A 17,104-nucleotide genomic window follows, 5' to 3' on the forward strand; every position below is an offset into this window, starting at 1 on the left:
GTGGGCAGCCTGGGTTGGGATGTCTGGGCCACAGCAATACTGGAGGCTGTGCCCTGTGGCCCGCGGGGATGGTCAAGCCCAAGCTTACCATCGGGCCCAGGCCTCCTTCTAGAAGCCAGGGTGGTCCAGAGGGGATGGAGTCCAGGCTCTTCTCCAGATGCGACCCAGCCCTGGGAAAATCCTCCCGGGGCACCCCCACCCCTAGGGAGCCTCCCCCTGCACACAAGACCTCATATCCCAGTGGAGCAGTCCAGGACTCACACACTAGGATGCTGGAGTGGGCGTGCCACCCTGGGACCCACCACTGACCCTTCCCTTTTCACCCCTCATTTTCTCCTTGTAAAAAGAGGTAATAATCATTCCTTCTGCAGAGCTGTTATGAGGACAAGAGAACGTATGTCAGGTCCCTGGCACAAGGCCTGGCACATATCAAGAGCCCAGTAATTGTTAATTTCCCTTCCCCATCCCTCTTTTCTCACCAAGACACCACTTCTAGCTGTGTGACCTTAGACAAGTGTTCTGACCTCTCTGATTAACTCTCTTCATCTGCAAAATGAGGATGCTGCTTACTACCTCGAGGTGCTTGTGAGAATAGACCAGTGGGTGAAAGGTCTTTGGAAATTGTGAAGTTGGGGCACAAAAGACTTGTCGGCAGCAGTGTGAAGGAGTGACAGGTAGGGCAGGGCAAGGAGCTGGGGACCCAGTGGTCCTCAGGGAGTCGGAGACCGGGCCTTGGTGAGTTTTCCAGGGAGCTGTTGGAGGTAAGTGTGGCGATGGCTGAGCTCCAAGTGACAGGAGAGCAGACCTGGGAGAGCCCAGGAGGTTCCCGGCCCCCTGGGGCTGCTGCTCCCACTTTTCCCTGTGCTGGCGTCCTCTTCCTCTTCCCTCTCCCGGGTTCTCTCGGGTGGGGTTCCTGCCTGGCCTTGGCCTCCTCATCAAGCCAAGCTCACTCCAGCTCTCCCACAAACTGGGGTCTGTCCCTTTAAGGCAGACACCTGAGCCCACGACAAACTTGTGACAGTTCCTTGGAATTCCAAGATTGTTTTTCACAGCTGGGCTGAGGGGGTGGGGTAGCAGCTGCACTGGGCAGTGCCACGCTCCGCTCCCATCTCCCTGGGAGAAAGCACTGCCTTTCCTGGCCCTGGGATTCTGAGAGGCTGGGAATTGGGGGAGAGATGCCGGATGCTTACTCATAACATTCAGCATACTAATAGCTGCCACTTATTAAATACCAACTGTTTGTCAGGGACGGTTAACCACTACCTCTTCAGGCCCCAGTTAAGATCCTTGGAGGCCCTGAGCACTGACAAGATCTTACTCTCTCAGGGGAAAAAGGCCCCGCCTCCCCCAGCAACATGTGATTAAAAGTACAGACTAGGCTGAACTCTAAAACACAGATAGAGAATCTCAACAAAATCCAGACTTTTCCCATGTTGACTACTTCGATTCAGTTTTTAATATATTAATTATCAGATTATTCCAAAAAAGTCATAGTGGCCTATTTTGCTGGGACCTCCAGCACACGTCCAGTTTACCTATGAGTGACCCATTCATGTCAGAATAACCTTTGAAGACAAGAGTTGGCACTTTTCTTCAGATGAGGACGCCGAGGCTCTGGGAGGTCGAGGGACCCAGTCAGTAAATGGCAGAGCTGGTAGGATACCTGCCCTTCCTTCCGGCCAGTGCTCATCTTTTGGGCTCCGTCTGGTTGGAGAACACGGATTTGAATTAGACTGCCCGAGCTCAAAAGCCAGCGCCCCCATTTACTCTTTACTAGCTGGTGTCTTTAGGCAAATCAGTTGTCCCCTCTGTGTCCTGTTTCCTCCTCTGTGAGGTGGAAACATTACCGATTGCCGCTTCATGCTGGTTGTGAGGTTAAACCTCACGGGCTCAGCACAGCAATGTCTCCCACTGACCTGCTGTTTACAGAGCGCCCGGCTCCTCTAATGAGAGCACTTTACCTAAGGAATCCTCGCTGCACCCCATTTTACAGAGGAGGAAACTGAGGCAGCCAGAGGTTAAGTAACTTCTCCAGGGTTACACAGTTAGTAAATGGTGGTCATAGGAAGGGCTTGCTAATAGCTGTTGTCAGTATTTTACAGCGGATGGGCCTCCCGTGAACTGTCCCAATGGCACTTGTTGCTAGGGACTGTCGCTGTCTTTTCCCCCACGGGACTGGACTGGGTGTGTTCCGGAGGGCGGGGCAGCATCGCGGCACTCAGGTGTGCTCCGGCCTGTTCGCTGCCCCCCAGGGCGCTGGGAAGGCGGCCCCCGAGGACCGCCCCTGGCCCCCGCGGTCCCTCCCCGCCGGCGGGGGCGCCCCGCGGGGCGGAGCGGGACGGGGCGGGGCCGCGAAGGCCGTAAAAGCGCGCGGACCGCTGGCCTGGCACCGATGACCATGGCGCGTCCCAGCCTCCCGCTGGCGCTTGGCCTGGCCGTGCTTGCACTCTGCCTCCTGGCCCTGCCCCGCGACGCCCGGGCCCGGCCCGGGGAGCGCAAGGTCGGAGAGCGCCGGGACCTGTCGCCCAGCGACCCGCAGGTGCTGAAGGCGGCGCAGATGGCCGTGGCCACCTTCAACATGGGCAGCAACAGCATCTACTACTTCCGCGACACCAACATCCTCAAGGCGCAGAGCCAGGTGCGGCGGGGCCAGGGGCCAGGGGCCGAGAGGGGAGCAGAGGGGAGCGCAGGGCCCCCCAGGGTGAGGCCAGGGAGGTGCTCGGTCCAGCGGTAGAGTAAGGGGGCGCCAGGAGAGTAATCAGGGTAATAGTTGATACACTATATTTTAAAAAATCGAATTAATGCCAAAATTCACAATGAACAAAAGATCTAAATTTCAAATAGACAGGATCCAACCCTGAGCGTGCACAGCTACGTCACTAGCTTCACAGTGGTCTCTTCTCTGATGGGTGGGGAGGGGAGAGGAGGGGTGGGGAGGGAGAGGCGGTGAGGGAGATGGGGCAGTGGGCTTCAGGACCACATGCGCCCCTGGGTCTCAACCTCCCAGGCCTCTGCCTCTCTCCCCAGGGCTCCCCACCAGCATCCCCCCGCCCCCCCCCCACCCCCAGCTTCCCAAGTCTGAAGCCCAAGGCCAGCATGTTGAATGTGTCCAGGGGGAAGGGAATGGGAGATGGGAGGGTGTGGAGAGAGGGGAGGTCCGGCTCAAGGGTTGTCTGCTGGCACCCCTGACATGCCCCTGCCTCCGTCTCAGCTGGTGGCTGGTGTCAAGTACTACCTGACCCTGGAGATGGCGAGCACAGCCTGCAGGAAGAACACTATGGCTGGAGACCTCACCACCTGCCCTCTGGCTGTGGGAGAGCAGCAGGAGGTAACAGCCCCCCCCCCACACCCCTGCGCAGCCCCCGAGACCTCTGGGTGTCCAGCCTGAACTGGTCTGGCTGGCCAGGCTGATGTCTGGCTGAACCTGTCCCTGCCTTCTGGATGACTCAGGCCAGGGTGGGGCGCAGAGAGGAGGAAACTGGGGCTTCCCCCTGGAGTGAGGGTGCTGGCTAGAAAGATCTGGGATCTAGTCTTGGCCCTCTGACTCGATGTCCCTTGGACCAGTGACTGCCCCTCTCATGCTCCGGAGCGTAGTCGCAGGCACTGTTACGACAGAGGGCTGACTGTTGGGAGGAGTCGGGCCTCAGCTGGGCTCACCTCTCCTCCTTTCCCCACGCTCTATCTGCAGAAGCTGCGCTGCGACTTTGAGGTGCTCGTGGTACCCTGGCAGAACACCTCCAGCCTTCTAAAGCATGACTGCGTGCCCATGCAGTAGACCCCTGCGGCGTGGGAGTGGGAGGGAGCAGGCGGGACCAGGCAGAAACGGGCATCTCGCTGGAGGGCACTTCAGGTCCCTGGGCCACATCTGTGGCAATAAATTGCTAACACCACTTCTTGAATGGGTCTCTTCTGAGTGCTTCACTCCTGCTCCTCTCCCGTCCTCCACTCCCACTGCTGGCAGCTCCTCCTGCCCCCAGCTGCCGGGGCGCCCGTCCCACCCCCAGCTGAGTTTCTGCTGTCCCAGCCCAGAAAGTGCTGAGGGTGCAAAGCTCCGCCCCCAAATCCAGAGTCCCCTAAACACTCCAGCATCACAAACACAGAGGAACAAACCTCCAGAGCCTCCACGTATCCTCAGAATTAAGGGGTGGGAGACAAAGTTATAGGACAGGGCTGCCCCAGCACTGGAAAGGGGTAGGCGGTGGGGATACTCTGCGGAGCGCCTGAGCGTGGCTCCCTCTCAGCTCCCACGACTGCTCAGTGGTACAAGTGGGTTCAGCCAGCCAGGCCCCAGGCCACTGAGCTCCCAGCCTGGGAGATGCCTATACCCACATGTGGCCCAGAGATGGCAGAGCACCTGCAGCCAAGAGACCATGAGGACTGGGACAGTGGTTCTCAAGTACACACTGTGGGCCACACACCAGAGGGACTTCCCAATGCTTTGCCCTGGGCAAGACCCCTGGAAGGGGCTGGAGAGGGAGCGCCAAGGGGACCAATGGCAAATCCACTGTCCACAGGAGGGATGAGGGGACAGATGCAATTTAATGTCATTTAAAGAAAACAGTTTTGCAACGTTTTTTGTACACCTGGATTTGTGGCTGCAATTCATCTTTGCTGTACACACTCACCCCCCCAGAACTCCTCAACACACCAGACACACACATACAGAAACCCACAATGCACACTCAGATGCTCCCAGACACCACAGACATATCTAGAAAAACACAGACACACACAACCTGGCAACCCAGAAGCATAGACACAAACACGCAGAAACAACACCTCTGTCCCAGAGGCACAGCCTGGAGATGTATTCACAGACCCCCAAACACACAACCCCAGAGGCCCACATGCCCCACCCAGAGCTGTCCCACACCTGGGACAGGACAGGCAGTCACAGGATCCCTTGGGAACACAAGGTGTGGGCACCACCAGGCCCAGGCAGGCAGAACCGCGGTGGCTCTGGAGAGCGCCCCTGCCCACTGCCCCTCCAGGCAAGGCCTGACACCCCGCTTGTGCCTGTCTGGTCTCCTGCCCAGTGCTGGGACCTAATGAGGAAGGGCCCCAGCTCCCAGGCCCTGCCCTCCGCCCTCGGAGGCCACACTGGGGTGGCGGTGGAGACGTGGAAAGTAGACTCGACTCACGTGGAAGTCTGAGGAGTGAGGGGCTGTGTCTGACAGGAGTGAGGAATGCAGGGGAAACTCCAGTCCTGCTTCCGCTCAGGCCTGTCAGATTTGGCGGCTCAGACGGCCCAGGGCCGGGCGGTGGGGCTGCTGTTTGGAAGGGCTCCAGGGTGCCACGGAGCAGGAGCCTCCAGCATGGGGCTGGCACTGGGTAGGTGGGAGGAAATGCTTGTTGAATGAATGTGTGAGGTGGTGGGGTAAGGCGAGGCCTGGAGATATCCGCCAGGTGGCCTCTCCACCCCGGAATCTGTGCCCCAATCCAAGATGGCATTTCCTCTGCAGTCTATCCCTGGGCCCAGGGCCAGCCAGCGCCGTCAGCTAGGCCGGGCGGGGGGGTGTGCTGCTTCCGTCCTGGGGCCCGGAGGCTTCACCACTGTCTGGCCCAGCCTAGGGGTAGGGGACAGCTGGCAAAACTGCCAGTCACTCCCCAGCCCCAACTCCCGAGTCCCAGTCCTAACTCTCTGCAGCCTGCACTGCACGCTGGCTTCACTCTACTAGAAGTGAGGAGGCGAGGGGCGTGTTGTAGACGGTGGAAGACCCCCTCTGGATGGGGAGCCCCCATGGCCAGGGTTGGGCTGAACTTGACTCAGTCATAGGTCTCCAGCACCCAGCACAGGCCCAGGCACTTGGGACCTGGGTCAGTACCCTGTTGCCACCCCCAGCTGTGGGGACAGGGGCTCTGGGCATCCAGGTGAGGGGGAATCATGAAAGGATGGGAACAACTGTGAGCCTCGTCAAAGTTCCTCTAACAGCACCCCCTCCATTCCACACACCCTGACCCATGTCCCCACCCCGCCCCCACCCCCACCGTAACCCCGAAACCAGAAGGACTTGAGCAGCCTCTGCTCTCACCGCCTCCACTGAGGCCCTTTAGTGTGACTCCTGGCGGGACAGGATTCGGAAATGACCTCTGATCTCTGGGTTCATGATATCCTTATACTGGATGCTGAGGGGCCTGGTAGGCCAAGTTCCTGGGCTCAGAGCCCGGGTTTCCAGAGCCTACTGGTCCCCCAGGCCCCGACAACAGTGGGCTGTTCCAGCCTGTTCTTTTTCTTTCAACTTCTGGGCCAGACATGCCCTCCTCCCCAAAGCAGGGGGCCTGTCCGCTGCCCCCTCCAGCACTGAGCTGGGCCACTTTCCACGTCACCCCTCTGGCTGTGGCTAATGCAGTGCTAGGAGGCCGGGCCCTGGCGGGGCTAGAGGGGCTCCAAGAACAGCGCCTTTCATATGCAACACTCAGGCACACACACTTGAGTGTGCACACACACGTGTGCATACACACAAGTCCCCCTGCCCTGTGCCTTGGCCTAGCCAGTGAGGACACAGAGCCACCTGGGGTTTTAAAACTGTTGGGGCCCAGCCCTGCAGTCCCGATGACCATTCCAGAAGATTTGGGCACTTGTCCTGACCTACTCTGGTGGGAAACTTGCCAGAGGTTGAAGTCTGCATCCGGTGTCCCTCCCCAGGGGTCACTTCCGGAAGTCCTCTTCTCCGGCCTGCAGAGGTGGGATGGGGGGGTGACTGAAACAGTGCCAGCCTCTGCCTTCCCGGATGCCCGTGTGACTGTTACTCAGGGCCAGTTCTGGGTACGAGCCCCCCAAAGCTGGCCTTCCAGTGTCCTCCCCCCTCTGGCCCCTCCCCTCTGTCCTGGCCGCTTCACCTCAAAAGTAGTGTCGACAATCTCGTCAATGACGGATGCCTGGGAGCGGAATTTCTGCTGATAATGTTCCACCCCGGCCACCAGCTGCAGAAAGTGGAAGAGGACCTCTTGCTGCCTGGGAGAGGGAGGGGAGCAGAGGTGGGGCTGGGCCGACCTGCCTGGCGGGGCCTGCTGGGCCCCCAGAGCCCCGCGATGGCTCTTCTTTCTTGCTCACCTCACCCACACATTTTCATCACCCTACACCTCCATTCCCAGCCATGGCGTCACTTTTCTGAGTGTGGCCTTTTGTGGCATGTGTCCTTTTCCACATATTAAAAAGCTACCGTGTCTGCCTGTACCACAGAGAATTCTGACAATTCATTGTTTACCCTCCCAACCATCCATCCTTCCATCCATCCACCCATCTGCTTGCCCCTCCGATTACGCCATACCTCTCTGTGCAGCCGCTCAACCACTCACCCATCCATCCACCCATCTACCTCGTCATTCACTCACCCGTCCAACCACCCCAGCCTTTCACTCGCTCACCTATCCCTCCATCGGCCTGCTCTTCCCTGGACTCCCCACCCCTTCACCATGCTGTGCAGTCGGTCATCCACCCACATCCCCAGCCACACCCAGTGACTACCCATTCATTAACTCCTTCACTGCCCGCCTGTCTTCTCAATCCATCCATCAAATAACACTGAAATCAATTAAGACTACGAGGTGCTCTGAGGACATGGAAATGAACAAGAAACAGAGAAACTCTGTGGCAGAGTCAGGACAGCAAGCCAAGTGTGTTAACACTTGTGATAAAAACCAACCACGACCACCACCTCAAAAAACCAGAAACCACTCTTGGTGGAGGTGGACCAGTGGGGAAGAGTTTGGAGGCCAAGAAACCCCAAGGAAAGTATCACAGAGGCAGCAAGGGCCTAGACTAGGCCAGTGGCCAACAAGCAAGCACGTGGAGGTGGACGGGAGAGTGGCCAGGAGGTGAAGCAAGCAGGATTAGAACTCAGCTCTCCCAACTCTAGGTCACTTGAGCCTGGCATTGGCAGCCAGAGAATATTCCAGGCAGAGAGAACAGTGTGGGCAAAGGCCCGGGGGTGGAGAGGTATGTGCTACACTTGGGAAACTGTGTGGGTAGGGCAAGGATGCACGAGGTGGTGGCTGCCACGTGATCACGGAGGGCCTCTGGGGCTTGGGCTCCATCATGGGTGCGGAGAGCCCGAGGATGGTGGCAGTCAGGCAGCCCTGTTCACTGGTTTGGAGCTAGTCAGGACGTGGTGGGGTGGGGCCCAGCTTTCAGAGAGAAGGCTCTCTGGGGCTCCAGGCCTGAAAGCCAGGCAGCAGGAGCCCAGGTCCCCCAGTAGTGAGGATAGCCACAAGTCCCCACGAGTCCCCGGGCATCCCCTTGGCCACTCAAGTCAACAGGAATGGAGTGTTGCCCATCTGCCTTCCAGGCCTTTACCCAAGCTTCTCCCTGACCACCCTCCTCATCCCTCCACCTAGCTGAAGTCCACCCACGCTCCCTGGCCAGCACAGGGCTTTAAATGTGGGGCCCTCCTGGCAGGGGCTAGTCTGTGTCCTCCTGGAGTCCCTGAAGTCCTCAGAGGGCCCGGCCCAGAGCAGGCGTCAGGGATGCTTCTTGAGTAAAAACATGAGCAGAATCACTGCTCTTCCAGGTCCCGTCGGCTGCCCCTGCCCTTAGCCCTTGGCCTCAGAGGGGCTCTCACGGCCCTTTAGGTGCTGTTGGTGGGATTCTCTTGGTAGCACAAGATAACGCTGGATGAGTAGAAGCCTCTCGTGGTCTTCATGACCCACCCACAGCTCTACATGAGCCTTGGCACTCTGCGCCCCCTTCTGGAGTGTTGGGCAATGTCCCTTTCCCTACTGGCCCATGGGTCAGGCCCGCAGACCTCTCCCCTTAGACCAGAGGCCTCCCCTCCCTTCGCATCTCCTTACTTCTCAGTCATGGTCCCAAATTTCTTCTCCATGAGCTGCTTCTGTTTGGTGTGTTCACTCATCTCCTCTACAGGCTCTGCATGTAAAGAAGGGGGAGGTCAGGAAGACGCCTGGATTGGGAGTGGATGGAGGAAACCTCGTATGGCATGGAGATATTCAAACTGGGTTTGAAATTCAAAAGGAGTTTTTGTCCAGGATGCCCCCAAAGAGATTGCTTCTCCGGGCATGGAGCATGTAGCAGTTTTGTTTGTTTGTTGTTTGTCCACAATCCATTCCCTCTTCTTCTGGTAAAAGTCTCCCAGTGTTCCTGAGGAACTACCCCCCTCCCTTTTTGGTCCATGTTGTCTAACTGGGGTTAACTCCACTTCCCAGCTCCAAGGACCTGTGACTCCAAGGCCGATCCAAACAGCCTGTACTTTTGGCTACAGTGATTGGTTCAGAAATAGGCAGGTGATCAATGGGAGTAAAGGATACTCATTTCTGGGACTTTGTTGGAACTGCTGAAGAAGAGGATCTCTCTACTGGAGTGCTAGGGATGGCTAAACTGGGAGGATCTGGGACTAGAGTTGCAGGTGGCCATTTCCCCACCCCAAGGGAAGAGCCACCCTAAGCACAAAACCACGCAGAGGGCTACAGAGCAGACAGAGGGAAGGAGACCAAATGCCATCCATCATTGAGTCCTGGATCAAGCCTTTCCTGAAAGCCCACACGCCCTCAATTTGCTACGTAATTTGAGCCAATTAAGTCTGCTTTTTGCTTAAGCTTTTTTGCACTGAGTATCTGTCCCCAGTGGAGAGGGCACGTGAGGGACCAGGTGACCCTGATGATCCTTAGTTCTCTGGTGTTGATGATCCTAAGAGTGGAATTCTGGATTCTAAAGTTCTGAAGATCTTTAAGCAGGAAGCAAGCAACTGGCTCAAAATCAATTCACCCGGAAAGTCAGGTGTGTAAAAATGAACAGGGGTGGGAAACTCATTGTTGTAGCCTCTCAAGCCACTTTGAGCGACTCCAGACAAGTATGTATAACACCTTAACAAAGCCCTCAAAAAAAGGCAGTTGAAACCATCCCATGTCAGACCAACGGCTATAAACTTTATGAGTTATTAATAGAAACAGGTGTTCGGTGAATCCTAATTGGGCTAATTAGTCATTTTGCAAATGGGTCTTTCGAGAACTGACGATCAGTTTAAGTGGTCTTTGGAGGATTGTCTCAGAGCTCTGTGGACCAAAGTTCTAAACTCTGAAAGTTCTCTTGAGTTTCTGGCTCTAAGACTCTAAACCCGAGCCTGGAATTGCGTGTCTGATTGTGGCAGGAGGGCGGGCGGTACCTGCTTTGCGGAGCTCTGTCAGTGAGTCATCCAGCAGCTTCTCATGGATCCAGGCGGCCCTCTGGGAAGAAGAGGCCTCGGTCCTGCCAGAGTCCCAGGCCTGCCCATCCCTGGAGCATCCTCCTCCCTCCCCTCCAACCTCCGTGCCTCCCTCCTCGTGTCTCTCGGATTGGTCCACCTGCCCTGCCCCACTCAGTACCTCCTGCTTCACTTTCTCCAGGCCTCTGAGCAGTGCCATCTGGAAGTTGTCCACCAGGACAGCAATCACCAGGCTTTGGGGGGGACAGTAGGGTACTCTCAATGAGGAGGCTGTAGGAGAGGCCCTGCACCCTCCTCTGGCCTCATCGTGGCATGACCAAGGGGAGAGGGCTGGGGAGGGGGCGCCCTGGGTTTAGGTGGTGGGGCAAAGCAGAGCAGGGGCGGGGTTCTCACTTGAGGAAGATGAAGTATTGGATGATGATGTAAATCATGAGGATGGGGATGATGTGCCAGGCGCCTGGACAGAGGGGGTTGTTCGAACTGTGAGTTCCTTGCCGGCCCTCACCCGGGCAGCAAGCATCAGAAGCCCCACTTTGCAGATGGGGGAGCTGAGCCCTCAGGGTCTGCCTGCCCAGCCAGCCCCCTGCCCTCCACCCGGCCTGGGGCCTGCCGCACCCTGGGCCCGGCTATCCAGGTAGATGAGGGACCAGTCGTCCAGGGTGAGCAGGGTAAAGAGGGTGAATATGGTCGTGAAGATGTTCTGGAAGCGCTTGGGGTCAGACTGGCGGAACAAGGCTCGCAGCACCACAGAGAAGAGGACTGGCCGTTCAGGGCCAAGCCAGGCTCACAGGGGCCTAGCCCCCCACCCCCGCTCCCGGTTGCTTCCCCCCAACCCTTTCTACGGCAGCCCCGCAGGCTCCCACGCCAGCCCCCACAGCACAGGATACAGAGGCAGGTAAACATGAGGATGAGGATGGCAGTGATGGACGGCAGGGACCGGGCCAGGGTCCCGGTCACTTCCTGGAGGCTGGTCAGGAAGCTGTGGACAGAGATGGGCAGGGAGACTGGATCAGCAGTGGGGGTGCTCTGTGCCCAGAAGCCAGAGCTGACACTGAGGGCAGGAAGTCCCTGATTTGCTAGTGACCTGGGAGGAGTCCCAACCCCTCTCTGGAAAACGAAGAGGTTGATCCTAGCGATGGCAGGAGACTGACCAGTGGGCTGATCAGTCCCATCCCTTGAGCAGGGCAAAGCAGATCCCCTGGGAGTGCAGGCCTGTGTCCCCACTTCCTTCAGAGTCCCCACATCAGGGTAGGCGGCTGTGGCCGGCTGACCTGAGCCTCCGCAGGACCCGGATGGCCCTCAGGGCCCGCAGGCTCTTGAAGACCTTGAAGATTCGAAAGCTTTGGTGGTAGAAGGTGCGTGAGGAGAGGTAGTTGAGCTGCATGAGCATGAAGTCCAGCACCGCCATGACCATGATGAAGAAATCTGGGGGGCGCAGGGGGGCCTGGGTGTGACAGGTTCCTGCCAGGCTGCTGGCCCAGACCCACAGTCCTCCCAGCGCCAACACCTTCTGTCCCTGTCCCCTTTTGTCTTCAGCTTCCCCTAGGCAATGCAGTGGCTCCCACTAGACACACACACACACACACACAGAGGCCACATCGTCACCCACCCAGATTGTTCCAGGAGTTATAAAAATAATTGACGCCCAGAGCCATGATCTTGAGCAGAGCTTCCACCACGTAGATGCAGAGGAAAATGGAGTCCAAGGCCATGAAGTACCACTCTGCGGGGACACCAGGGGCTTGCTCAGGACCATCCCCAGCAACCTTGGCCCCTCTCTCCTCCTCTCCACTAGAACCTCACACACAGCCATTTAGGGAGAACCTGGCTCTGCTCTAATGGCTGTGTGTCCTAACTGCTCTGTGCCTCAGTTTTCTTGCCTGTAAAACAGCGACAATGCAGCCTACCTGATAGAGAGTTCATAAGCATTAAATGCATTTAACACAGTAAAGTGCTTAGAAGGGAGCCTAAAACCGCGAGCACGAAAGAAACATCAGCCGTTCTTCCTCTCTCCTTAGTTTACGTGCTCTGTGGCAGGTCCTTTCCTGCATCCTGCTCCCCGAGGTGTTGCTGGCTGCCTTTCCAGGTTTTCCGCTCTCACCCCAGGGCAGCCTCCTCCCGGTCTCCAGGCCCTCCTGGTAAACCTGGGTTCAGGGCACGCTCCCGGCGCAGGGCCGCATATTTAGAACAGATGCGCCATCTGGTGGCTGTAGCCCCAAATGACAAGCACATCCTTCAGTTTAGGGGGCCTTTCTGTCTCCGGCTGGCTGGTTGACCTCAGCGATCTCTCTGAACCTCATCTCCAATGCTTGGTGATTTCGTCTACTTCCCAAAGGTGAGGATCAAATAAGTTATATAAATCTCCTAGCACTGGTTAAGGCCCACAGGAGGGCTGGAACAACATCAACGGCCTTCTCCACGTGAACAGGGCTCCCTGGTTCTTACCACCCCGGATCTCAACTTCAGCGAAGGTCTGGACCACCAGCATGATGGTGTTGAGGCAGACAACGAGGAAGATGAAGGCTTCGAAGGCCAGGGACTCAATCAGATTCCTGAGCATTCTCCTGAGGTCCTGAATGAAGTAGCTTAATTTTTCCCACAACCAATAGCAGAGGTACAAGGTGTGCAGCTTCTTGTGGGGCCGCTGGGTACGGCCAGCTGTAAGGGAGCCAGAAGGTCAAGTCTGTGTGGGAAGTGGGCATGGGGATCCTGGCACCCTCCCAGGCTGGGTCAGGGTTCATCTTCACGACTGTCTGCTTGCTTGCCATTCACTCCCTAAGGTGCCGCTATGCTAGTCCTGTGCTGGTATTGGGGCCACAGGCCTGACCCCTTCCATGGCAGGTGCCAACCTGTTTGGGGTTTAGGGGCTTCTTGAGCACATCACGAGGGCTCAGGCTCCTACACCTCCATGCCTCTCTTTACACACATGTCAACTTACACTCGGAAAACCCGCCCCTCCTCTCCACTGCACCCGCATGGTGAACTCTCCCTCTCCCTTTAGGATTGTGCTGAAACGTCTCCTCCTCTTGGCTACCCTTCCCTACCCCATCCAGTTAGACACCTATCCCTCTCTGATGTTCGTGAAACTGTTGCCATGTTTAGTGGACCACTAGGGACTAAGTTTGGGGGATTGGGTGTTAACAGCCGAGGTCCCTCCCTGCCCTCACACAAGACCCTCGTTCAGGCACTCATTCCCGGTCTCTGTCCTCAAGAGGCTTACAGTTTAGTGGGGGAAATGTGGACAAATAGAATCCACAGTGGTAACTGTTCTGATAGGGAGGATAGGCCCCCACCGTTGGGGGGTCTGGAATTGGTGGCTTAAGTGTCCACCCCCAGCCTTGGAACTCCCTGAGGACAGGGTTTGCGTTTCCTGTGCTTCCAGGGCCCAGGCAGGCCAGGCCCCGTATTAGACAAGAGGAAATGTTCGAGAAGTGAATGTGTGAAGCCGTGAAGCAATGACCAAATGAACAAACCAACCCCCGAAGAGGTGCACAGCTCAAGGAAGAAAAGTTTGGATGATGAGCAGTCAGGGGAGCGAGTAGCCATTGGAATAGACACGCAGAGGAGAGTTAAGCCATGTGACCTGTGGATGTTCAGTGCAGGGCCCGGTTAGGTCTGGAATCTGGGCCAGGCAGTGGGATTTGCGGGGGGAGGGGGAGGACGGTGAGCAAAGACTCACCTTTGCGCTTCTGAAATTGCTCATCTTCTTCGGCCCAGCTTTCCGAGGATTTAGAGGAAGAATCCTGAGGATGGACTTTGCTGGAGACCTGTGCGCCCGGTATATGAATCATACTGCGGGAACGCATCAAGTTCTGTATGTGTCCTATGCTCGGTTGGCGGGCTGATGCATAAGAATGGGTGGAGTCGAGGGAGGCTCTGGCCATGCTGTAGGACTTGTGTGGGCCAAAGACTTCAGAGCCACCATGATGGTGCACCCCATAGTGGTGATCGCCTTGGAGATAATCATGTGGATGTGCACCGTGGTGATGCTCCCTGTGCTGGTGCTCGCCATGGTGGCCGTGGTGGTGCTCACCGTGGTGGTGCTCACCGTGGTGGTGCTCCTTGTGGTGGTGCTCATCGTGGTGGCCACGGTGGTGCTCACTAATGTAGCCAGGTATGTCATCATGGTAGGGCTCCACGTAGGAATGGTGGGAATAGGCCTCTCCATGATGAAGAGGCCTTCTGTGGTGGTCGGCTTCATGAGGAGAGTGCCCGCCGTGGTGGTGAGCAACATCATGATGGGGCCCACCATGGTGATAGGCCTCACTATGGTGATGGGGGCCTCCACGGTGGTAGGATTCACCATGGTGGAGGGGGTTCGCATGGAGATGGGACCCACCATAGTGGTGGGGCCCCCAACGGAGGTGGGGCTCACCATGGTGGTGCGGCCCCCCACGGTGGTGGGGCTCACCACGGTGGGATCTCCCACGGTGGTAGGACTCACCCCGGTGGGGTCCCCTACGGTGGTAGGACTCACCCCGGTGGGGTCCCCCATGGTGGTAGGACTCACCCCGGTGGGGTCCCCCATGGTGGTAGGACTCACCCCGGTGGGGTCCCCCATGGTGGTAGGACTCACCATGCTGGACTCTCCTGCTACCATGGTGATGCTCATCATCAAAGTGGTCCTCACCATAAGAATGAGCACCATGAGCACCATGGGAAGGCTCTAGGACAAGGGTTGTGGGGTAGTGGGCTCTACCATGATGGTGGGCCTCTCCATGGTGGGGGGTGTGAGGAGAGTGGGGAGGGTGGGGAGAGTGGTGGGAATGGCGGGAGAAGGCATTGTCTTTGAAGTCTGGGGAGTCACCAAGGTGGTGAGATCCACCAGGATGATGGGATATGTCATGAAGGTGGGACTCACCATGGTGATGGGACACACTGTGGGGATGGGATTCATGAAGGTTGTGGCCTCCACTATGGCCTGGCCTGTGGTGTGGGGTTGATGAGCTGGGGCGAGAAAGCATATCCAAGTCACTGATGTCTGCCTCATTGTGAGCCTTTCCAGCCATCGAGGGTTGATCTATGACTATGCTAGGAACCCTGGAACGAGGAGAGCTCAAGACGTGGGCCCAGCAGGCCGCTTCCTAGATTGCCCTGCTCACCTAGGCCGTGGCCCTGGGGCTTCTAGGAAAGCCCGACTCTTCTTACGGAATTCTCCCCTCTATGATGTCACCAGCAGGCCCCTTCCCAGGCCTAATTCCCAAATGCCTCTTCCTGGGTTACAGTGCGGAATCAAGGATACTGTGTCTAACGTCTTCATTGAAAAAATAAGGAAACTGAGGTTAGGAAATTTTCTTGACGGGCCCAAGGCAACCCAGCAGGTCAATGGCAAAGCTGGATGTAGAAGTCCAGGGTGACACCATAGGCCCCAGCAGCTGCCTTAGCCCTCTTGTTGGAAAGAACTTTAAGGCGCCAAGTGGCCCAGTCTCCCATCCTCCTCAGACACCAGTTGGCTCTGGGGTGCTGCCTGACTCTCTACTGTAAGTAGGTGTGTGGCCTTGGGCTAGTGGCTTAATCTTCCTATGCCTCACTTTCCTCCTCTATAAAATGGAGATAATAACACCTACCTCATAGGATCAAAAAAGTGAAGATCTTCAGTGGCCCGGGGTTTCGTGGGTTTAGATCCTGGGTGCGAACATGGCACTGCTCATCAGGCCATGCTGAGATAGCGTCCCGCTACCAGAGACACTCACAACTAGGATGTACAACCATGTACTGGGGTCGGGGCTGGGGCTTTGGGGAGAAGAAGAAGGAAAAAAAGGAAAGAAAAAAAAGAGAAGATTGGCAACATTTGTTAGGTTAGGTGGCAATCTTTAAAAAAAGAAAAACTGAAGATCTGTAAAACTGATACTAACAGCACAATAAACGCTAATTGGTATTATTACCAATAATATTATTATTCTCTGCTTGATCATTGACAGGGATAGAAACCCCCCTCTTGGGTTATTACTAAAAACTAACAGCTATTATTGATTGAGGACCTATTTAATCCTCACAATAACCCCACGTGGTGGATATTATCACCCGCATTTTACAGAGGAAGGTGCTGTGGCTCAGAGAGAATAAATGAGCTGCTCAATGAACAAAAACTTAAAAATCAGCACTAACTCCAAAGTCTGTCCCCCTAACCACCATGCCGTCCTGTCTTCCTGCTGAAGTTCACTGCAGAGCTTTTCCTGTACACGGACTTCATTCGTGCCCAGCGCACCTCTTCTGGAAGCTTACAGGTCACTCCTTTGACTCTGGCTGCGTCCCGAGTGCTTGGTCACAGCCAAGTCTATAGTGGCACTGTGCACCAGGTTCCCAGTGCTGACAGAGACACAGCCCCTGTCCTCGAGGAACTCAGTGTCTGCAGCTGACAAGGGAGGAGTGTGTGGTAGGACTGCTAGTTGTTCTCTGAAGCCGTTCTCTTCTTCCTGGGCACGTGGCCTCCCAGCTAGGGATTACATTTCCCAGTGTATCTTGCATCCAGGTGTGGCCGAAGGGTGCGAGCAGAAGCAACGTGAGGACTTCCGGGTCTTGGACTTAAAACACTGGGACTATGAACCCGCTTCCCCTCTTGCTATGGGCTAGAGCGTGGCTACAGCGAACATACGGGGTCGACACCCTGGGGCAGAGTTTTCAACAAGCGCTCTGTGGAACCACAGAATTGGCCTTGAGATGTTTCTAGGCCAGGGATCCTGTACTGTGATTGAAAGAAAACAAAAGCAGCATTACTTTTGGACTTCACGTGCTGTGCGACGCCAGCGGTTTTAGTGATAGACGGTAACCGAGCAGCCCAGAAAGCTTTAGAGGTTGTTCATCCCCCTCTGGCAGCGCGCAGTGTTCACTGGTGAGTCCTTTCTCAGTTTTCAACGTGACATCAGGAAGTCTGTTGATCATTTGCGAACACTGCATTGCCTGGAAGGGCGGAGGGAAAGACTGATGACGTCAGCCTTGCCTTCCTG

General features: G+C 56.6%; 2 protein-coding genes across 15 annotated transcripts; one reads left to right on the forward strand and one right to left on the reverse strand.

Moving 5' to 3' along the window:
* Positions 1–1,423: 1,423 nt before the first annotated feature.
* Positions 1,424–15,305, reverse strand: CATSPER1 (cation channel sperm associated 1). Of its 14 annotated transcripts, none has more exons than XM_070565538.1 (17): positions 15,260–15,303; positions 15,019–15,104; positions 14,734–14,823; positions 14,206–14,352; positions 13,837–13,900; positions 12,603–12,815; positions 11,767–11,880; positions 11,429–11,582; positions 11,045–11,136; positions 10,773–10,916; positions 10,551–10,614; positions 10,318–10,390; positions 10,119–10,179; positions 8,791–8,866; positions 6,841–6,955; positions 6,611–6,676; positions 1,432–1,704 (listed from the first exon to the last, which is right to left on the reverse strand). In XM_070565538.1, the coding sequence occupies exons 2-16, from the start codon at positions 15,052–15,054 to the stop codon at positions 6,650–6,652; spliced, it is 1,470 nt and encodes a 489-aa protein (XP_070421639.1). In that variant the 5' UTR covers positions 15,055–15,104; positions 15,260–15,303; the 3' UTR covers positions 1,432–1,704; positions 6,611–6,649. The 14 variants fall into 14 exon arrangements, with proteins under 14 accessions (XP_070421632.1, XP_008531338.2, XP_070421639.1 ...); XM_070565537.1 differs by having other exon boundaries at positions 13,837–13,924; XM_070565539.1 differs by having other exon boundaries at positions 14,206–14,339; positions 14,734–14,782; positions 15,260–15,289.
* On the forward strand, positions 2,215–3,899 carry CST6 (cystatin E/M). The gene is made up of 3 exons (XM_008533093.2): positions 2,215–2,638; positions 3,212–3,328; positions 3,689–3,899. Exons 1-3 carry the CDS (start codon positions 2,393–2,395, stop codon positions 3,773–3,775), a joined length of 450 nt encoding a protein of 149 aa, XP_008531315.1. The 5' UTR covers positions 2,215–2,392; the 3' UTR covers positions 3,776–3,899.
* Positions 15,306–17,104: the final 1,799 nt, after the last annotated feature.

This window comes from Equus przewalskii, chromosome 11 (assembly GCF_037783145.1).
Source record: "Equus przewalskii isolate Varuska chromosome 11, EquPr2, whole genome shotgun sequence".
NCBI classification, from domain to species: Eukaryota; Metazoa; Chordata; class Mammalia; order Perissodactyla; family Equidae; genus Equus; species Equus przewalskii.

Coding starts and splice junctions, on each gene's coding strand:
- CST6 (XM_008533093.2), top strand. CDS start 2,393: ATGACCATGGCGCGTCCCAGCCTCCCGCTGGCGCTTGGCCTGGCCGTG. Junction 2,639..3,211: donor TCCTCAAGGCGCAGAGCCAG/GTGCGGCGGGGC, acceptor CCTCCGTCTCAG/CTGGTGGCTGGTGTCAAGTA. Junction 3,329..3,688: donor CTGTGGGAGAGCAGCAGGAG/GTAACAGCCCCC, acceptor CTCTATCTGCAG/AAGCTGCGCTGCGACTTTGA.
- CATSPER1 (XM_008533116.2), bottom strand. CDS start 15,166: ATGGCTGGAAAGGCTCACAATGAGGCAGACATCAGTGACTTGGATATG. Junction 10,615..10,772: donor CCTGGATAGCCGGGCCCAGG/GTGCGGCAGGCC, acceptor CCCTCTGTCCAG/GCGCCTGGCACATCATCCCC. Junction 8,867..10,118: donor GACAGAGCTCCGCAAAGCAG/GTACCGCCCGCC, acceptor CTTTACATGCAG/AGCCTGTAGAGGAGATGAGT.